The sequence below is a fragment of the Leucoraja erinacea genome, chromosome 13, assembly GCF_028641065.1.
Source record: "Leucoraja erinacea ecotype New England chromosome 13, Leri_hhj_1, whole genome shotgun sequence".
In the NCBI taxonomy this organism is placed as follows: domain Eukaryota; kingdom Metazoa; phylum Chordata; class Chondrichthyes; order Rajiformes; family Rajidae; genus Leucoraja; species Leucoraja erinaceus.
Genome location: NC_073389.1, coordinates 10,596,806 through 10,619,810, shown reverse-complemented (window position 1 = coordinate 10,619,810; position 23,005 = coordinate 10,596,806). Strand labels below are relative to the sequence as shown.

The 23,005-nt window shown below is 43.4% G+C and overlaps 2 protein-coding genes across 2 annotated transcripts in view; both read right to left on the bottom strand.

The window, feature by feature from the left end:
- zdhhc23b (zinc finger DHHC-type palmitoyltransferase 23b) overlaps window positions 1–8,802 on the bottom strand; it is a 51,757-nt gene extending 42,955 nt beyond the window's left edge. The window contains exon 1 of the mRNA XM_055644432.1: window positions 8,782–8,802. The gene's annotated coding sequence lies outside the window, so the exon portion shown is untranslated. The remainder of the gene's footprint in view (window positions 1–8,781) is intronic.
- Window positions 8,228–22,316, bottom strand: gtpbp8 (GTP binding protein 8 (putative)). The gene is made up of 7 exons (XM_055644441.1): window positions 22,171–22,316; window positions 20,451–20,837; window positions 19,909–20,007; window positions 18,033–18,163; window positions 15,708–15,807; window positions 10,961–11,079; window positions 8,228–8,899 (listed from the first exon to the last, which is right to left on the bottom strand). The coding sequence occupies exons 2-7, from the start codon at window positions 20,805–20,807 to the stop codon at window positions 8,803–8,805; spliced, it is 903 nt and encodes a 300-aa protein (XP_055500416.1). The 5' UTR covers window positions 20,808–20,837; window positions 22,171–22,316; the 3' UTR covers window positions 8,228–8,802.
- Between the last annotated feature and the right edge of the window lie 689 nt (window positions 22,317–23,005).

Here is a 23,005-nt window from a genome sequence, read left to right as displayed (position 1 = left end):
GGCAAGATCATCTCTGACCCCTCTCACCCTGGCCACAAACTCTTTGAATCACTTCCCTCTGGAAGGCGACTCCGGACTGTCAAAGCTGCCACAGCCAGACAAAAAAACAGTTTTATCCATGAATAGTTGCTCTACTCAACAGCCAAAAATCTGTAGCCTCCCTTTGATCTGGTATTTGGTTGGTTCACATGCTTGATCAATGGTGTTTTATCATTAATGTTTTATTATTATTAATGTTTAGTGTTTCCTGAATAATTCGTAACTGTCACTGTATGTCATGTTGTTACTTGTGGGCGGAGCACCAAGGCAAATTCCTTGTCTGTGAATATTTGGCCAATAAACTTACTTATTTACTTACTTTAGACTTTAGAGATACAGCGTGGAAACAGGTCCTTCAGCCCACTGAGTCCGCGCAAAGCAGCAATCATCCCCCGCACACAAACACTATCCTACACACTAGGGTCAATTTACAATTTTTACCAAAGCCAATTAACCTACAAACCTGTACGTCTTTGGAGTGTGGGAGGAAACCGGAGCACCCGGAGAAAACCCATGCGGTCACAGGGAGCACGTGTAAACACCGTGCAGACAGCACCCGTGGTCAGGACTTTGGTCTCTGCTGTTGAAAGGTAGCAGTTCTACCGCTGCACTACTGTGCCGCCCCATTACGTTCATTAGATTTAAAATATTTCTGAATGCCTGTTTAAAAACTGTCAAATAAAATAAAAAAAAAAAAATGAAAGTATTGTAAATCCTAATGAAAAACAGAACCTATTGGTGATGTTCAGCGTGTCAGGTAGTATCTATGGAGAGGGATATTAGTGTTAACATTTTTGGTCAGTTGCCTCCCACTCCACTGCCCCACGCAACTGAAAGAGCTGAAATATTTATTACTTCCCTTCTCGCCATCCAGAGGTCCAAATAATGATTTCAGTTCAGCACAGTGGCACAGCAGTAGAATTACTGCCTTGCAGCGCCAGAGATCCAGGTTCAATACTGAATAGAGGTGCCGTCCATACGGAGCTTGTACATTCACCCTGTGACCATGTTGGTTTTCTCTGGGTGCTCCGGTTTCCACCCTCACTCCAAAGACGTACAGGTTTGTAGGTTAACTGTAAATTGTTGGTAGGATAGAAATGGTGTACAGGTCGGCGTGGATTCAGTGAGCTGAAGGGCCTGTTTCCACACTGTACCTCTAAAGTACAAGTAAAGTAAATTAATACTTTGCCCACAATGTGGTCTCCTCTATCTTGGAAGAAGCATGTGCAGATTTAGTGATCACTTTACAGTTCACAAATAACCAGAAACATCCGGTTGCCTGATACTAATATATCTGCATATCACTTTCCCTCTCACTCTGACCTCATCTTTGGTCCCTTACACTGCCCTGTGATGTCAACTTAAGGAACTACACTTGGTCACCCTCCAAGAACAGCTGCAAGTGGGACTCGACATTGAATTCAACGCATCAACAGCTTTTCCTACTTGAGTCAAAATTGCCTTGGTCTGATGTATTGCCATTAACCTATAATGTCAATTAACTCTGTTTTTTCTCTCCACAGATGCTACCTGATCAATTATTTCCAGCATTCGGATTTATTTCCGATACCCACAACTGCCGTGTTCTGCATCTCACAATTCCAGCATCGGTCATCCTTTTTTCTTCTGCGCAGATACATCCTCCTCTATTTACACCAGCTGTCATTAACAAGTATTTAACACAATCCCTCAGATGCACCAGGAGCATCTGTATCATCTGGATTCTCTGGGTCTTTACACAATCACATTCATTCCCGCTGTTCTCTCCATCCTTCCCCGTCATTCCATCATCCTTGTTTTATCATGTTTCCAGTTCTGATGAAAGGGCATCGACCTGAAAAATATTTCTCTCTGCATGACCTGCTGAGTATCTCATGATTTTTTGTGGAAAAATAATCGAAATGACTTTTTAGGGCAGCATGATGTTTGGTAGCGGTAGAGCTACTGCCTTACAGCGCCAGAGACCCGGATTCAATCCTGACCACGGGTGCTTGTCTGCTCTGAGTTTGTACGTTCTCCCCGTGATCTGCGTGGATTTTTTCAGAGATCTTCGGTTTCCACCAGCCAAATACAGGTTTGTAGGTTAATCGGCTTGCTATAAATGTAAATTGGCCCTATTGTATGCAGGATACGTTTAGTGTGCAGGGATCGTTAGTTGGTACGGACTCTGTAGGCCGAAGGGGCTGTTTCTGCGCTGTATCTCTAAAACTAGCACTGAAGACTTATCCTATTGATTTCTGCTCCCGTTGTAGTGTTGTTACATGGTGCTTCCTCACCATTTCAGATCTCCTCAGACACATGCAGAAGTAATGCAATATCTCAACCCATTTGAATGATTGGTATGGCTTTGCTCTCTGATGAAGCTTTCCAGTGGGGTTTTACCAGCGGGCTTGTTCTGGCTTGGCCATGGGGCTCAGTAACATTAGTCAAGGATCTACCAATACTCAATCTACCAAGGTCTGCCTTCTCGTCTGTGGCACACAGACCTCACTTAGGAAAGCCAAAATCATGGAATACAAAGCATGCTACTTAATTTTGCCTGCTCTGTGCGTGTTAGAACATAGATGCATCACAGAGATGGACTCTTCAACCCACGACGTCTGCGCCATCCATAATGCCAATCCAAAGTTAATCCCGTCTGACTGTACAAAGCCCTCCTGTTCATAGACTTTGTTATCTTATGTTCTTAAGAATGAAATTCAATCCCATTTCTTTTTCCCGGTATGCTTTTACATTCTTCCTTTTCAAAAATTAATCTACCTCATTTTTAAATGGCCAACAACAATATGGAATGTTCAGTACTCTCTAAATGGTTACACTCCCAGGAGCAAGAGTGTTAATGGAGCCAGTTCTAAAAGTAATCATACACACAGTGCTCCTACAGAAAGGAATTAGTCAAATAATCCCTTGGCTTGTTGAAGAGATTGCAGGCTGGGATGATCACACAGTAATGTGACGTAAGGGTGAATGTGGACCATCGTAAGGCACTAGCAGCGGCTGCCGCATGTTTAATAGATGGTCGAGATCTTATGTTGCTCTCATCACCTCCTGATGGGTGCGATGGAAGCTGATATCTCCCCGTTTGACAGCACAACTCTCCCGCGCTGATCATTATCTGTGCTAACAAGCAACATGGCAAGTAATAACTGTAGACGTTACCTTGCCGGTAAGGAGCTGTGTAGCTTCTTCCACATCTAATAGAAGGTAATGAGAGATCCAACATGATCCAGGCGGTTTACCAACACGTGAATGAGTTGTTGCTAGTCCCAGCAATGTCCTGCACTGTGCCGGCCAGGATACACCCTCAATCCTTTATGCCAGTACAGAGTAGGCACAACATGAAGTTCAATACCATCATCCCCTCAAAGCTGGTTACCAAGCTAATGGAACTGGGTCTCTGCGCATCCCTCTGCATTGGATCCTCGACTTCCTCATCAACAGACCACAGTCTGGTCGAATTAGCAGAAACACTTCTTCCTCAATAACAATCAATACGGGAGCACCTCAAGGCTGTGTGCTCATCCCCTGCTCTACTCACTCTATACTCATGACTGTGTAGCCGGACACAGAGTGAACTCCATCTTCCAGTTCGCCGACACCACCATTGTTGGACGAATTACAGATGGTGATGAGTCAGTGTATAGAAGTGAGATCGATTGATTGACCAAATGGTGCCAGCACAACAACCTGGCTCTCAATAGCAGTAAGACCAATGAACTGATTGTGGACTTTGGAAGAGGAAGGATGAGAACCCACAATCCTGTTTATATCAACATCATGGAGAGTCAAAAATGTCAAATTCCTGGGCATGCATATTTCCGAAGATCTTTCCTGGACCTGATGCAATTGTAAGCACATCAACGCCTCTACTTCCAGAGAAGATTGTGGAGATTTGGAATGTCAGAGAGGATTCTCTTGAACTTCTACAGGTGCACAGTAGAGAGCATATTGACTGGTTGCATCACGGCCTGGTTCGGCAACTTAAATGCCCAGCGGCGAAGACTGCAAAAAGTTGTGAACACTGCCCAATCCATCACCGGCTCTATCCGCACCACCATCAAAGGGATTTACCGGAATCTCTGCCTCATAAATGCAGCCAGCATAATCAGAGACCCTCACCATTCTGGCCTCACACTCATTTCACCCCTGCCATTGGGAAGGTACAGGAGCCTGAAAACTGTAACAGCCAGGTTCAGGAACAGCTTCTTCCCTACAGCCATTGGGCTATTAAACACTACCACCTCAAATAAGCTCTGAATTACATAGACCATTATTGTTATTATTGCTCTATTCTTTTTTTGTGTGTACGTATGTGTGTGTGTATATACTAATATCTATATATATATATATATATATATATATATATATATATATATGTTGGACAGATGCTGGTTTAAATCGATGGTAGACACAAAATGCAGGAGTAAATGCGGGACTGGCAGCATCTCTGGAGAGAAGGAATGGGTGACGCTTCGGGACCTTTCTTCAGACTGATTACAGGGGAGTGGGCGGGACAGAGATAGCTATATATATATATATGTATGTATGTGTGTGTGTGTGTATATATATATCTTTCATTCATATGTTCTGTATCTCTCTACATCACCTTCTATATCTCTCGTTTTCCTTTCCCCAGTCACAAAGAGTTACTACAGCTTTTTGTGCCTGTCTTCGGTTTAAACCAGCACCTGCAGCTCCCTCTACACACAAGAGTAATGTTGGCAGAGGTGTCAGCAGGAGCTGCAATTCTAGAGTATAGCTCAGCAACACGTTCCCCAAGAGCAATTAGAGGCAGGAAATAGGTATTGCCCTTGTTGGAGATGTCCTGATCCTATAAACAATACGTAATAAGGATACTTCCCCTGAGATTTAACCGTTAACAAGCACCAGTAAATAAAACATGAAGGGTAAAATAACAGATGTCAAAAATCTAAAATTAAAATTTTCTGGAAATACTCAGCAGGTCACCAGAAGTTATGAAAGGATATCAGTCAAAAACATTAAGTCTGTTTCGTAGAAACAAGGAACTGCATGCAGAAGCTGGTTTACAAAAAAAAAACTGGGTAATTCAGCGGGTAAAGCAACATCCCTGGAGAATATTGATAGGTGAACCTTTGGGTCGGGACCCTTCTTCAGAATCAGACTGAAGTGTCACCTACCCATGTTCTCAGGCGATGCTGCATGATCCACTGAGTTACTGAAGCACTTTGTATCTTCTTTAGAAAAACACCATTTCTCTTTCCACAGCTGTGTATCTCCAACATTTTCTGATTTTACTTCAACTAAAAGAGATGCATATATTAATGTCTGTGGTCCTCACATTACAGTAGTTCTTGCTCTTCGTATAGGACATAGAGGCTCGGCAATGGGGTTTGATACTTGTGGGTTGGTGTTTCGATCATTGAAAGAGCCTTTCAAATCTTGATGTTAGGTAATAGGAAAGAGCACAAGAGATTTAATTCTAATACAGTCCTTTTCCCAAATAACTTTTAAAAATATAATATCTCTGATCAGAAATGTTTCAATATATGAAGATTTGTTTTCATCTATTTGGGGTTTAAGTCCCTTTGGAGAGCTCACTTCTAGTTTTATACCACCAGATGGAGATAATGCCATGTCTGCAATGGCAATTATTACTTTAAATGTGTGCAAAATCACACCAGCACATGGAATCCATCTCCACGTTTATTCTTTTTTGGCAATCGTTTCCTCATTCTTTTAGCAACATAATAACAGATTAGCACTGCCCCCACCACTCCATTTATTAAAGATAATCAATGCTCCGTAAATCTTTATGTACTGTTTATCAACAGCAGGGACAGGAGTCACTGAATTTAAAAATACCTCAAACTATAACGGAACATACATAGAAAATAGGTGCAGGAATAGGCCATTCGGCCCTTCGAGCCAACACCACCATTCAGTATGATCATAGCTGATCATCCAAAATCAGAACCCGTTCCTGCATTGATTTCCCTTGATTTCATTAGCCCTAAGAGCTAAATCTAACTCTCTCTTGAAAATATCCAGTGAATTGGATTCTGTGGCAGAGAATTCCACAGATTCACAATTCTCTGGGTGACAAGGTTTTTCCTCATCTCAGTCCTAAATGGCCTACCCCTTATTCTTAAACTGTGACCCCTGGTTGTGGATTCCACCACCACCAGGAACATTTTTCCTGCATCTACCCTGTGCAATCCCTTAAGAATTGTAAATGTTTCTATAAGATACCCTCTCATCCTTCTAAATTCCAGTGAGTACAAGCCCAGTCGACCCATTCTTTCATCATATGTCAGTCCCACCATCTCGGGAATTAACCTGATGAACCTACGCTGCACTCCCTCAATAGCTCAAATTAGATTCCCAAAACTGCACAGAATACTCCAGGTGTGGTCTCACCAGGGCCCTGTACAACTGCAGTAGGACCTCCCTGCTCCTATACTAAAATCCTCTCGCTATGAAGGCCAACATGCCATTTCCTTTCTTCACTGCCTGCTATACCTGCATGCTTACTTTCAGTGACTGATGTACAAGGACCCCCAGATCCCATTGCAATTCCCCTTCTCCGAATCTGCACCGTTCAGATAATAATCTGCCTTCTTGTTCTTGTCACCAAAGTGGATAAACTCACATTTATCCACATTATATTGCATCTGTCTTGCATCTGCCCACTTACCCAACCTATCTAAGTCACCTTGCAGCATCATCGCATTGCAGCTCACACTGCCACCCAGCTTTGCGTCTTTCGCTAACTTGGAGATCTTACATTTAATTCACTAATCTAAATCGTTAATATAGATTGTAAATAACTGGCGTCCCAGCACCGAGCCTTGCGGCACCCAACTGGTCACTGCCTGCCATTCCGAAAAGGACCCATTAATTCCTACTCTTTGCTTCCTGTCTGCCAACCAGTTCTCCATCCATGTCATTACCCTACCCCCAATACATGTGCTATAATTTTGCACACTAATCCCTTGTGTAAGACCTTGTCAAAGGCTTTTTGAAAGTCCAAATACTCCACATCCACTGGCTCTCCCTTATCCATTATACCTAATACATCCTCAAAAAAATGCAGAAGATTAGTCAAGCAGGACTCTTCATAAATCCAATCGGTCACTGCCTTCCAAATGTGCCGCTATTACATCTTTAATAATAGGCTCAAGCATCTTCCCCACGGCCAATGGCAGGCTAACTGGTCTATTCTTCCCCGTTTTCTCTTTCCCTCCTTTCTTTAAAGGCGGGGTTACATTAGCTACTCTGCAGTCCCCGGGAACTGATCCAGAGTCTATGGAACACTAACAAGTTGTGAGGATTTGGATCAATGACGGAGGAAGAACACTCAAACAATAGATATACTGTGACCAGGACTGACCGACAAATGTTGCAGAAGCTCTAGCCACATACAAACTTGGGAGTGGGAGATTAACACTAACAAGGCGTAGGGACCCAGCCAGACTATTCAGTCTCTGGGCATTCAGTGGTGTGAAGGAGACCGCATAATACAAGATCAAAGACAAATTCCTTGAAATAGCGACACCCACGGGTAGGTAGAACTCAGTGATTTTTGGGGCTACTCGGCTGCTGGAAGTGCCACGTACCACATATAAGAATCCCATTACAAGTCCTGTAAACCATAACTTGAAAGAAAGTTGCCAGAGTGTTGCAGCTGGTAGAGCTGCTGCATCACAACCCAAAGAACTGGGTTCAATCCTGACCTCGGGTGCTGCTGGAGGCTGTGGGGAGCCCTGATAGGAGTCTATAAAACCCTTACGGATGGGCAAGGTATTTTACATTTTAGGTCTTAATACAAGGATAATCAGTACCCTTTTGTTTAGATTCAGGGAATAGATTGCAGGAGTCCAAGCTAGAGTTCCTGGTGCACAGGCCGTGAGAATCAGTGCTATTTTTGGGTGAACTTCATCTCGGGCAGAGTTTCCAGAGTAGTGCCAGGGCACATAGGGTCTTCAAATGATCTCCAGTCCAAGCTTTTAAACAACGTTCCCAACAAGCTTTTGAATTGACAGCTTTTGAGCCCAAAGGATGTGTGAGATTCAGTGTGTATTTGCTATTTTCTGCTGCTACTTATTTGTGTTTTGACGGTGCCGTAATGTTGCTTTAATAAATGTTTGTGCTCTGGAGTTTATATTGTCTGTGTGTTCTTCCTCCATCATTGATCTGAATCCTCAAAACCTGCCAGTATTTTATTATAGAAACATCATAAGCAGCTAATGCTTGAATGAGTGAGGGAAACAAATAACTTAAAAGTAACAGTTGTATGTACTTCAAGACTGGACAGACCCTCCTGCAAACTGTTTGTAGTTACAATTGTCACCTGTAGAAAATGTCCCCGTATGTTTTAGCCACACATTAGGATAATTTGAAATGATAATGTATTTTCCATTTAACCATAAAAAGTTTCTATTTATAATTATCATAACTGATCCGACCATAATTGAATGGTCTATGACTTTCAATGCTATGTCAATTTTGGACCAAAGGCAACTGATTCTACTTACATACAATCAGAAATACAGGTACTCATGAAAATTAAATTATACAATCTATGCAGATATTACACAATGATAGATTATGGAATGATTCTTAATAATACACCATATGCCATCGTAATGAGGTCAACTTTGAATTGACCTCAAGTTTGCAATCTCTATTCAAAAGGTCAGTTTAATGAATTTGTTGCTGGACAAAAGTTTTGCCATGATATTTTGAGGTCAATGTTCACACCTTTTGAGAATTTTCCCCTCTTCATGAAGAAATGGAGATATCCTCTTTAATCGTAAGATTCCCAGTAACGTGAGCAATGAAGCACCTTAACAGATGAATCCCAGAATAGTTCAAAGAACTGTAGAAACAATTAACACGCTTTCATTATTTCTTTACAGAATGATAACATTTTATATATAACAGTTCTGAAAACTGCAAGAGATTTCTGTATTTTACAACCACTCGGTCTTAGTCAAGTCACATTTATTTATATAGCACATTTAAAAAACAACTCTTGTTGGCCAAAGTGCTTTACATTTGTTATAAGAATAATATAAACAAACTAAACTACATACATATATACATATAGCCCTCGCTCAGTGGGCTTCAGGAAAGGCTTGGGAGTATATATAAGTTTTTAGTCTTGACTTAAAGGAATCGATGGAGGGGGCAGTTCTGATGGGAAGGGGGATGCTGTTCCACAGTCTAGGAGCTGCAACCGCAAAGGCGTGGTCGCCCCTAAGCTTATGCCTAGACCGCGGGATATTCAGCAGCCCCAAGTCGGCCGATCTGAGGGACCTGGAGGTGGAGTGGTGGGTGAGAAGATTTTTAATGTAGGAGAGGGCAAGCCCATTGAGGGCTTTGTAGACATAGAGGAGTGTCTTGAAATGTATACTAAACCGCACAGGGAGCCAGTGGAGAGAGGCCAGGATCGGGGCGATGTGGTCCCTTTTTCGGGTGCCCATCAGGAGTACCCGAAAACAGAAATTACAATTAACCATTCTATAGGCCTACAATTTGCAATAGTCCAAGAATAGAGAAGAGTTAGTGAAGTAAGAAGTTGTTACCAGTCTTACTCAGCACCTCTGCTTTGGGTTTAACTCTGGCATATCTTATGATAACAACTGTCCACTGTAGTCTGCTTACTCACTGGGTTTCACTGAAATCAATGGAGCTGAATTTTAGAAGCAAGGTACAGCATACAGCTGCTTATTAATAGACACATAAAGCTGCAGTAACTCAGTGGGTCAGGCAGCACCTCCAGAGAAAAGGAATTGGTGATGTTTCAGGTCGAGACCCTTCTTCAGATTGCAAGTCAAGGGAGAGGAAATCGAGAGATATGAAAAGGGACATAGAACAAACGAATGAAAGATGTGCAAAAGGACAAATCAAAGCTAGCAACGATGATCAAGGAAAGGTGTTTGAAGCATATTGACGAAGGACACATTTCTATCCAATTTTATCTTTCAACTTCCTTGCCTCAGTAGATGAGCAGGGCATAAATCATCAGTGGATTGATTTATATTGAATAAAGTTCCATATCAAGGTTTGTATTAGAGGAATGTTAATTCATAATATGAGAATAGAAGCAAACAGCAAAAAGTATCCACTTTAAAAATGCAAGATCTGAATTGTCTTAAAAAATATAATTTCCAAATACAATTCAATTGATTCAACTCAAGCAAACAGTACACCGCTGAGGTCATTTCAAGTGGCTGATATAATAACTGCAGATGCCAGTGAAGGGAGAAACCAGTATGGATACTGGTGAAGAGAAAGATTGAGTATTTCAGGCTTGTCCTGGAAAACGATTAGGGGAATGCAGAGAATCACATGATTCATCCGAAGTCAATCACACTTGTGCAAGCACCTTTAAACAAGCACCTTTCCTAGTAATGTGTAGAAAGGAGCAGCAGATCTGGTTTATGCCGAAGATAGACACACATTGCTGGAGTAACTCACAGGGTCAGGCAGCATCATTGGAGAAAAAGAATGGGTCGAAACAGACCCAAAACGTCACCCATCCTTTTTCTCCATTGATGCTGCCTGACCCGCTGTGTTACTCCAGCAGCTTGTGTCTACCATTGGTAGTAACATTGGTACAGATCATGCTGAGTCTATCCGCTCAAACTGCTTACAAAATGCCAAAGTACACAGGAGGAAAACGCAGAAGGTAATGTTGAAGGGAGGAGGAGGTTCTGGTAGAATACAAGAACCAATATTAACCAGTTGAGCTGATAGAACTTACAACCCAGAAACAGGCAATTAAATTTAGGTTCCCAACTCCCTGAAGAAAATAATTTCTTGGAAGTAAAATCAAGTACAGAATAATCTGAATGTTTATTTCTATACCACAATGTCCTCTCTCCCATCAAACCGTTAGAATTTGAAAGCAAATTTAATTATTATTTTAAATTACCTGACAAGGAAGAGCTGAGGAAAACAGCCGAGAGTCTGCTTCTCTATCACTTCTTGTACACTCATGATCACCTTCATTAGATTACCCTGCTGGGGTCTGTCAATCTTCGTTAATACTAGCTGCAGTGAACATAATGGAAATAATTATCTGTTACTCTTAAGGATGCAGCTTTTCAGTCCTATCATTATTATTTGAATGATTTGCAAGATTCCTCATTAAAATGCCCATTTATCCATTTTAATGGCTCCCTGCAAAGCGTTTTTACAGCACAAGTAGAAACAGATCAGCATTTTTCCATGGTTTGCTGTAAAAATTAAGGAACATATTGACATCTCATGCAAAAAATTAAATTACCTCAACAAATACCATCTTGTTGGTCTATTCAATTTACCATCTATAATGGCCCTTAAAAGATACAATGGAATTCAACTGAACTGTGGTGCACTGCTAGTCACACTGTACTTAAATTTTACTTCTTCTAATTAGTTCTTTCAACAATTCAACTTGGATTTGTTTTGTATATTCTGTACACATTTAAACTAAGATATACAAAACATTAAGATGATTAATCAAAATTAAATTTGAGCTGAAAGGTTTAGAAACATTTTAGTTGCAACCATACTTGTACATTTGTTTTTGTGTTACAGGATTGTACAGTATCTTGGCATAAGCACTTCTCAACACAATCAAAACATCCACAAAAACCCAATTAGGAATTACCCATTTGCTGAGATGCCAAATATGGCATTAGTAATCACACTGGAATTGAGCTATTCTCAGTATTATTTCAATTTAAAAATAACATCTTCCACCCATGATCTAATGAATGTTTTTTTTTTACCATAAATACTTTTCTGATCCCTGTGGTAATATGTGGGATCCCGTTAGAGGAGAATGTTTGCATCATAACTTTAGACCATGTTGCAGGCCAAGATGTAAAAGTCAAGTGCATTGTTCAGCAATGACAATGAATCGTGGACCAAGTGTTTCAACGTATACATGTACCGCATTTGAAACATCTAATCAAATCTGCATGATGAAACACATTCTGACGTTGCATCGTGCCCTGGTTCAACAACTTGAACATCCAGGGGTGAAAAAGACGACAAAAAGTTGTGACCACTGCCCAGTCCATCACGGTTCCTGGCCACACGCTCATCTCACCATTGCCATCAGGAAGAAGGCACAGGAGCCTGAAGACTGTAACGAGCAGGTTTAGGAACAGCTTCTTCCCTACAGCCATCAGACTATTAAACACACCAACGAATAAGCTCTGAGCTCTGAACTGCAAAATACTATATTATTATTGCACTATATTTGTTATTTAGACAATAGACAATAGGTGCAGGAGTAGGCCATTCGGCCCCGAGCCAGCACTGCCATTCAATGTGATCAGGGCTGATCATCCCCAAACAGTACCCCGTTCCTGCCTTCTCCCCATATCCCCTGACTGCTATTTTTAAGAGCCCTATCTAGCTCTCTCTTGAAAGCATCCCGAGAACCCACCTCCACCGCCCTCTGAGGCAGAGAATTCCACAGACTCACCTCTCGCTGTGAGGAAATGTGTTTCCTCGTCTCCATTCTAAATGGCTTACTCCTTATTCTTAATCAGTGGCCCCTGGTTCTGAACTCCCCCAACATCGGGAACATGTTTCCTGCCTCTAGCGTGTTCAAACCCTTAACAATCTTATATGTTTCAATGAGATCCCTCTCATCCTTCTAAACTACAGAGTGTACAAGTCCAGCTGCTCCATTCTCTCAGCATATGACAGTTCTCCCATCCCGGGAATTAACCTTGTAAACCTACGCTGCACTCCCTCAATAGCAAGACGGTCCTTCCTCAAATTAGGGGACCAAAACTGTACACAATACTCCAGATGTGGTCTCACTAGGGCTCTGTACAACTGCAGAAGGACCTCTTTGCTCCTATATTTGATTCCTCTTGTTATAAAGGCCAACATGCCATTCACTTTCTTCACTGCCTGCTGTACCTGCACGCTTACTTTCATAGACTGATGTACAAGGACCCCCAGATCCCATTGTACTTCCCTTTTCCCAACTTGATGCCATTGAGATAGTAATCCGCCTTCCTGTTTTTGCTACCAAATTGGATAACCTCACATTTATCCGCATTAAACTTAATCTGCCATGCATCTGCTCACTCCCCCAACCTGTCCAAGTCAGCCTGAATTATCATAGCATCCTCCTTATAGCATCCTCCTCACAGTTCACACTGCCACCCAGCTGAGTTGCAGTGTGAACTGTGAGGATGATGCTATGAGAATTCAGGCTGACTTGGACTGGATGGGGGAGTGGGCAGATGCATGGCAGATGAAGTTTAATGCGGATTTGCTAATGGTACTTTGAATCCCTTCATCCAAATCATTGATGTATATTGTAAATAGCTTTATTGATTTTTTAAATTTTATTTTTCTCTTCCCCCGTTATGTACTATGTTTACATATTCACGTATTCTGTTGTGCTGCAGCAAGTAAGAATTTCATTGTCCCGTCCGGGACATATGACAATAAAACACTCTTGACTCTTGATCTCACTCACAAAGAAGTATTAGCTGCCAGAGAAAAGATGAGCCAGGGCTGGATTCAGGTTCCAAGTTGAAATGATTTTCATCTTGCTGTGATAACTGAGTAGTACACTCAACTAATTGTCTGGCAGATAAATACACATTATGAAACATAGAAAATTAGTAGGAAAAGGCACTTGCCACTGAAAATGATCATCCAAATGATCACCACTCAAAATGATCATCCAAATGCCAAATTCCCAATATCTATATTACTAAAACTCTGTTCTTGACCGGTTTCGGCTTTCTGTGCTGCGGTTTCCGAGAGTACAAAAAACCGCCACCTACGGCCGTCATTTATGGCCACCTCGCTCAGAGCCCCCCTCCGCTGTGTGTGTGCCGAGGATTTTTTCCGTCGATGAAAATTGACAGAGATATTAATGTTTTTACAACATTCCCCAGTCTCTGCAAGTGGTATGCCTCAATCAGAGCTTTGAATGACACTGACAAATGTCTACAGCACTGTGAGTACCCTTAATTTGGTTTGAAAATGAAAATATGGTTAGAGGTAAAAAAGCACTGCCTGCAAATAGTTATTTGGGTTTGGGTTGAAGTAAAAAGGCCCTCTCCCCCCCCCCCCCCCCCCCCCCCCCCCCCCCCCCCCCCCCCCCCCCCCCTCTCCTCCCCCCCCCCCCCCACCTCTCCCTCCTCCCTCCCCCCCCCCCCTCTCCCCTCTCTCTCCCTCTCCTCCCTCCCCTCTCCCCCCCCTCTCTCCTCTCCCTATCCTCTCACCCCCCACCCCCCTCCCCCTCTCCTCTCCCCTCTCCTCTCCCCCCTCTCTCTCCCCTCCCCCTCTCTCCTTCTCTCTCTCCATGTCTCTCTCTCCCCCTCTCTCTCTCTCTCTGCATATCCTCTCCCCCCCTCCTCTCCTCCCCCCTCCCTCTCCCCCCCCCCCCCCCTCCCCCCCCCCCCTCCCCCCCCCCTCCCCCCCCCCCCCCCCCCTCTCCCTCCCCCCCCCCTCCCCCCCCCCCCCCCCCCCCCCCCCCCCCTCCCCCCCCCCCCCCCCCCCCCCCCCCCCCCCCCCCCCCCTCCCCCCCTCTCCCCCTCCCCCCTCCCCCCCCCTCCCCCCCCCCCCCTCCCCCCCCCCCCCCCCCCCCCCCCCCCCTCCCCCCTCCCTCCCCCCCCCACACGCCGTCTCCCCCCCACCTCCCCCCCCCCCCCTCTCTCTCCCTCCACTTCACCCTCTCCCCCACCCCCCCCTCTCTCCCCCCCCCCCCCCTCTCTCTCTCTCTCTCTCTCTCTCTCTCTCTCTCTCTCTCTCTCTCCCCCCCCCCTCACCCTCTCTCTCTCCTCCCCTCTCTCTCTGTCTCTACCCCTTCTCTCTCTGCCCTCACTCTCTATCCTTGCCCCCCCCCCCCCCCCCCTCTAGATGTGACTGCAAGTTGGGGCTATGCGTCAGTAGATAAGGTGGTTATGGAGTAAAAGGAGCAAATTAATAATATTAATATATCAAGGGGGGTAAATAGCGTGAGTGTGGGGGGGATAGTTAGTGTGTGTGACACTGCATGCCGCCTCCCCCTCCCCCCCCCACACAACCACACGTTGGGGGAACAGACCCAACAGGTCTGCACTTGGTCTAGTATTATATATATATATAATATTTTTTCTCAGTAGGTAATTTCACATTTATCCAATTATTCTGCGCTTGACTTGTATTTGCCCACTCTCTCAATTTGGCAAAATTTTATTTGAAGTTTTCCTGACCATTTACAATCTGTTTTACGTCATCAAGATACTCAGGATTATGACATTTGGATTACCTTTCAGAATTATTGATACACTTTGTGAATAGCTCGAGCCTAAATATACATCCTATCGTCCATCATTGATCTTGACCTACCGCCCCAAAAAAGACCCATTTATCTCAACTCTCTTTCTTGTCTGCCAATCAATTTTCAGTACATTATCTCCTAACCTACTACTCTTTCAAGTTGGGGCTTATTCAAGGAATCTATTTCAGGAACCAGGAATGGAAAAATCTCTCAGAGGTTCAACTTTATGGAGGGAAAATCAATCTCCAACACATAATAGCACACTTTTCCAACATTGACGGAAATCTGGTAACTATATAACCTTATAGTAAATAGGTGGAGAAAATCCAAAGGGGAAAGGGACGGGAGATAATGGAGTCAAAAAATGTAACTGAATATTTATTATACTTACAACATATGGAATTCCAAACTCCTCACACATCTCAATTGCTATTTGGTCTGCTTCTTGAATTCCTATTGAACCATCCAACAATAAAAATGTTCTCCTTAAGCTGTTGAAGAAACAAAGCAATGTTTAATTTTTCACAACTTGATTTCCTTTCTCCCTTCCTGTTCACCTCGGACTTCAGATATAACTCAGACTCCTGCCACTTGCAGAGGTTCTCTGAATACAGAGGTGTGGTCAACAACTTTATTGAGTGGTGTGGGCTGAATCACCTGTACCTCAACACGGACGACTAAGGAGTTAGTGGTGGACTTTAGGAGGAGAGGAAACCCCCTGTCCCCTGTCACCATAAAAGGTGTGGATATGCATTTTATCAAGGAGTACAAATACCTTGGGATTTACCTGGACAGGTAAACTGGACTGGTCCAGGATCGCTGAGACCCTGTACAAGAAGGGACAGAGCCGGCTGTACCTTTTGAGAAGGCTCCTTCAACGTTTGCAGTGAGATGCTGCAGATGTTCTACCAATCGGTGGTAGCCAGTGCCATCTTCTTTGGTGTCGTGTGCTGGGGCAGCAGGGCGAAGGCAGCGGGTGCGAACAGGATTAACAAGCTCATCAGGAAGGTTGGCTCAGTACTGGCGACGGAGTTGGATTCATGAGCGGTAGTCTTGGAGGGAAGGATCATCTTGGACAAAACAGCTCGCCCCCTCCATGAAACACTGGTCAACCTGAGGAGTACCTTCAGCAACAGACTAGTTCCACCAAGATGCAGTACAGAATGCCACAGGAGATCCTTTTTCCCTGTGGCCATCAAACTGTACAACTCCTCGACTTTCTGTGGTGGGGTAGACGGACTCCCCTCTCTGCCCCCCCTCCCCAATCTTTGCACATCCCCAATCCTTTTCACTCGTCACTTTAATTTCATGTTTCATGTATCTTGTGTTTTATGACTGTTGGCAGATCAATTTCTCTCCTGGGATAAATAAAATTCTATTGTATCGTATCGTACTTTGCTCCAAAAAAAAAAGCTGATCAATAAGGAAAGATATTGGTGCTTGACCACTTAACTGCTTTCCTACTTTTGTCGACAGCAAGCCCTTCCACATAGCTAGATGAACAGTAAAACTAACTCAAGCACATTGAGGAAGGCAATTCAGCCCCACATAATAAATCTACCCCCAAAAGATCATACCAACTCTCTGGCGTAGCAATTCTGCTATAACATGACGTTCCTCAGAAATCTCATGTGTTTGAAATTCATGTTATAAAGCCAATTGTGTTCATGGGGAAAAGGGTGTGAGGGGCTAGAGCAGTGGTTCCCAACGTGGGGCGTACGCCCCACAGGGGGGCAATTTGATTTTTAAGGGGGGCAATTGAGCGCGACTGAGGAGGTCTGGGTCCAAATTTTCGAATTTTATTTTTTAGGATTTTCCATCAGATAAACATATGTAGTTTATGAGACTTTGCACCCCACCCAAAGTTTTCAGATGTTTCTTCTATGTTTTTGATATTTTAGTCGAAGCCGGTTGTGATGCTAGTTGAAGGTGGTTGCCGGAGGTTGCAGGTAGTTGCCGGTAGTGGAAGGTAACACCTCCCACTAACCTTACTTGCCACTTGTAAATAATTTTTTGGGGGTAAAAAAGGTCTTTATTGTGTAGTTATTACAACCAAGGTATTGGCGTTTTAAGCTTCTTAAGGGATTGGACAGGCTAGATGCAGGAAAAAAGATCCCGATGTTGGGGGAGCCCAGAACCAGTGGTCACAGTTCAAGAAAAAGGGGTGGGCCATTTAGGACTGAGATGAGGAAAAACATTTTCACCCAGAGAGTTGTTAATCTGTGGAATTCTCTGCCACAGAAGGCAGTGGAGGCCAATTCACTGGATGTATTCAAGAGATTCAGATTTAGCTTTTAGGGCTAACGGAATCAAGGAATATGGGAAATAGCAGGAACGGTGTACTGATTTTGGATGATCAGCCATGATCATATTGAATGGCGGTGCTAGCTCGAAGGGCCGAATGGCCTACTCCTGCACCTATTTTCTATGTTTCTTGACCACCATTTATTGACCATGAATGGTTCATCTTTCTCATGGAATGAATGTGTCTATTTGGGATACATTTCTGTTGAGTGTTATGAGCAAACTATTTGTCACAGCTCATTCACTGACCTGTGCCTCAACTTATTTACCTTGTTTGCCGTATCCAGAGATCATGAAGGATGCTACTTATATGCAAGTTTTTTTGCAGATTGGCTCAAAGTTTAATTGGCAAATACTTTACCAATTGTACATTTACAGGTAACAGGTAAAATGAAGACCAGGTAAAACTCACTTCTGTCTTGCTTGTAGATACATCTCCACCATTTCCACAAAATCAGAAGGTGCCCTGTATCCATAACCAGGCATATCCAGCAGAGTAAAAGCCTTTCCCACTTTAAAGAAATTCATTTTCTTTGTATGCCCCTAAAACAAAAGGGAACGGGATTACTCATGGTCAGTGAGCAAACTACTACAATAGGATTAGGACTGCAAATTCATAAGCTTTTCTTAGATTTTTACCCCAGAATCAATTAGTCAGAATTAATAAACTAACCCCATCAAATCTTTACAAACCCCCAACATTCAGGAATTCAACTGAAAAACACTGCCAAGCAAAGTGAACGAACATCATTAAGTTGGAATTTGCTACTCTTGAACTAAACCCCACCGGGAGGTATTTTTCCATTCCAATTTTACAAATTGTTCCAACTAATAGTAATCTAAAGCAAACGGGTTTAGGCAACTGACAAACCTCATTTATCATCTTAACCAAATATGTTTAATCTAAAAGAGAGAAAGACAAAGGAAGAAATTGGGTAAACCAAATTAGATATGGAAAGGGGTAAAAGGTTTAAAAAAGTGAAAGTGATGTTTAAGTTCTCTTTTTATGAGACAAACAGATGAGCTGTGCAAATGTTTCAGCAATCATGGAAGCTCAAGCTGTATCTCTCAATCCGAAGTCATTGATTTTGATGAAGCACTGAAATGAGAAAGCTTTTTGTAACAGTATGTCTCTGTGCACTTGCCATCAAACTGGCAATTCAAAGAGTGTTATTTTTCCATAGTCAGGGACCAGAGGTTTGATACAACCCCACAGGGAGTGTTGGGAAGAAACTGAATTCAAAGCAATACTGGTACAGATCAAGAGGATGTCCTTGGAGACATTCCTGCTCCAAAACAAAATGGTTCACATACACATATTGTTGTGCTTCAAACAATAGGAGGCTACATATTTATGAAATAGAATGCTGTTGATATGACAGTAATATAACAAAGAAAATATTGGCTTTGAGGAGCAAAATTCAGAAGGCCTGACACCTGATCCAATATAATTTATCAAGAGCAGAGACTGGTTTACCCAGCCAAAACATTTTTAGGTGTGAACCCAACCAAGTGGGAAAATGGTTGAATTAAAATAGACTCAAGATCATGGAGTTCAGCAAGATAGAAAGTTCATGCTGCCTGTCCCGCTGAGTTATTCCCGCATTATGTGTGTCTATCTTCGGTGTAAACCAGCATCTGCTGTTCCTTCCTACAGTAGTTCACAGGTCGCATCTCTGGAAGGACCTTGTATTTGCTCATGCTGCCTGTCCACTGAGTTATTCAATTGCCGCAGGTGTCGTCAGTGAAAGTGGGATCAATCGTGGGAGAAAAGGTATTGAGGTAGAAATACTACCCGAGAGTCCAGAACATCTGATGTCTTGCAAATAAATTTTTGATATCACCACTTCCCTCTTCGGTGCCAGAACATCTGATGTCTTGCCACACATCCCCCCCCCCATAGAATTGGATAACACAAGGTCTGAATACACAAGGTCTGTTCTTTTACACATAGGATCTTGGATGAAACTGTTTCATAGCTCAATGGCTTTGAGTAAAACTTGGACATGCTTCCTGTGCAGTGCCATCTGTGCAAAGCACATTTCCTAACGTAGAAGAATTTCTAGCCCATTGACATCTGTAGCATCATGCTAAGAATAAGAGTTCTAGGTGATTGGAAAGAATGTGCTGCAGTTGAATGGTCTAAAGAACCTGAGATTACAGTCTAATTTTGATGTCACCTAATTAATGCATTCATCGTGGGTGGCAAATACTGTGTGGCCTTTGTAAATACTGTGTGACAATCGGAAACATAATTACATTTAATTCCATAACCCATTTATACTCACAGGATTTTTTGAAACTCTTACTTCTAAACCAGGAACCAAGGAAAACAAAGATTTTATTAATGAAGACTTTCCAACATTGCTTCTCCCTATAAAACACACCTAAAAAGGAAAGGAAAATAGTGTTCGTCAAATTTGAGAAAGTAGAGTGTAAACCAGAGACTTGAAAATTTACAGTTTGAATCTATTGATATGGAGATTACACCTTTGCTCTGCAATCATAACTGCAAGGGGTTTTGTCAAAATTAATCTAAACCTCAGTCAACATCTATCCATTTTAGAAAATTTGCTTTAAAGTTGGTACAAACAGAAATGTACTTTAAAAAAAAGTACAAGTAGTAGGTGAAAAGGTATATTTCAATAAATTTACATTTCCAGTGAAAACCACTGAGAGGAAGGGGGAGATTAGGTGACAATAAGGTTGGAATTTACCGATCTCTGCAACTAAGAATACAACTTGCGTTTTAGATATTAATGGAAGATAATATTTATTTTTACATCATGATCATCAGCTCATATGTTGCATGGGGAAACGCACGACTAACCTCAGGTTGAACTGTCACTGGTGCGTGATCAATCCTGACCGCAGAGGTGAAATAATCTATAATGTGTGATTTCGAAGGCACGAAGAATTGTTCTGCAGCAGCAATATCTTCAAAACTTGGAGCAAATAGATGAGAGTTCAGTTTATTTGCATTCTTGACTAAGTACTGTTCCAAGTCTTTGAGCGGAAAAATAATACTCTTAAGTTTCTTTGTGGTAAGTTTGGAAATTGTATGGACAGAAGATAGTTTGTGTGCGTTTCCATGGACCAGACAGATTGAAAAAGCTCTCTCTTGTGCCACTTTTAACACTTGTGCCAAGCACGGCAAACTTGATCGTACTGTGAACATTCTTCTCATCTCTTGCAGTATTATAATCGTGAAATGTACCTGGAAGAGAAAATTGGAAGACACAATGAAACGAAACAGGCACCATCCAATAGCTTAAAAGCTCACAGGCAGGGTTTCAAAGTGTGAACTTTTACTGCAAACTCTGTTCTCATCAGAAGCTGATTCTGGAGATCATACATTTCTATTGAACAGTTTATACATCTTAACAGTTTATACACTTTCCACAAATGCACAATATTGCAGGTAAGGAAAATTTGAACAAACAGAAAATGCAAAAAATACTCAGCAGGCAACATTTGTAGAAATAATTAAAGTTAATATTTTAAGTCAATGGTTATTCATCAAAAGAAAATTCTGATAATAGGTGACATGATAATCAATTCCAGCATTTTTTAAAAATTGTTTTAGTTGTAGTTTCAGTTCAATGGAGATGCCTGACAGGCAAAGTGGATTAACTCAGGATATGGATAGGTAGGTGTGACTGGGATGTTGTAGCCATTACTGGCTAAGAGAGGGACAGGACTGGCAGTTTAATGTTCCAGGAAACAGGTGTGAGAGGAGAGATAGAGGTGGGGGTAAAAAGGGGGGGGGGGGGGGGGGTTGCTTTATTGATTAAGAGGAACACATAGAACAGTACAGAACGGGCCCACAATGGAACTGATCTCATCTGCTTGTACATGATCCACATCCCTCTATTCCCTGCACAGGCGAGATGGGTGGGTGCGGGAGAGGAGGTGTGGGTGCGGGGGGAGAGGAGAGGGGTGGGGGAGGGAGGAGAGGGGTGGGGAGGGGGCGAGTGGAAGGAGAGTGGAAGGGATGAAGGGTAGCCATGATCATATTGAATGGCGGTGGGGGCTCGAAGGGCCGAATGGTGGGGGGAGAGGCAGCCTAATTTCTATCTATGTTTCTATGGTAGGGGGGAGAGAGGAGGGGGGGTAGGTGGGGGGAGAGGAGGGGTCGACTAGAAGGAAGGGGTGGGCATTGACTAGGGAGAGAGGGGAGGGGGTGGGTGGGGACGAGGAAGGGCATGAGTGGGTAGGAGAGGGGTGGGGGAGGGAGGAGAGGGGTGGGGAGGAGGGAGTTGAAGGTGGAGGGAGAGTGGAAGGGGGGGTGGGGGGAGAGGAGGGGTCGATTAGAAGGAAGGGGTAGGCATTGACTAGGAGAGGGGTGGGTGGGGACGAGGAAGGGCAGGAGTGGTGGGTGGGGAGTAGAGGGGTGGGGAGAGGAGAGTGTGGGTTGAGTAGAAGGGGTAGAGGTGAGTGGGGGAGTTAAAGGGCTCCATGTCCACACAGCCTCTGCCCCGTCCCCAGCTCTCGGGCCCGGCTCCGCGCTGCCCGGCGGTTCGCGTTAGACCCGGCTCGCCACGGCTCACCTGCCGCTGGCCGGAGAGGGGGAGAGAGTCCCGGGGAGAGGAGGCCCCGCAGACCCGGGTGAGGAGTGAGACGCCGCCGTTGCCAAGGAGGCCGCGCCACGGGTCCCAACCTTCCCCGTCCCCGGGAAACAAGGAGGGCGACAGAAGGGCCGGGCGGCGGCGGTGGACCTTCAGCAGCGGGGCCGGGTCTTAAAGTCTGGACAACTAAAGCACACAATTAAATTGCCCTGTGCCCCTTTCCCCCAAAACTTATGTGTAATAAACACCACGTCGTCTCTGAATTGATTGCTGCATCATAAAAATATCTCCTTAGGATATAGAATGCATCTGATAATGAATAGTGTTTAACAAACCTAAGAGAGAAAAGGTGTTCTATAATTTGTGAAGGAAGGAACTGCAGATGCAGCAGATAGACACAAAAGCTGGAGTAACTCAGTGGGACAGGCAGCATCTCTGGAGAGAAGGAATGGGTGACGATTCGGGTCGAGATCCTTCTTCAGTGATTCAATGACACTTTATCATCACATATACTGAGATGGCAATGAAACGTTCTTTTGCATATAGATCAGTATGAGTATTATTACAGTAAATCCTCATTATTAGGGACCTCATTATAACGGATCATAATGGTTATAGTGGAAGGACCAGAAGCATCCACGTTGCGGGTTTGGAAACTGGAAGTATCCCGAGCTAATTCTGCTACCTCCATCATCTATTGCAACAAATGATGGCTCCCACTGATTGTCGCCGGAAGCTTGCGTCCTTTTCAGGACGGACGACGACAGCGATGTCAATATTTGAAACATGGAAGATGGACACGAAAGAAGAAGTGGAA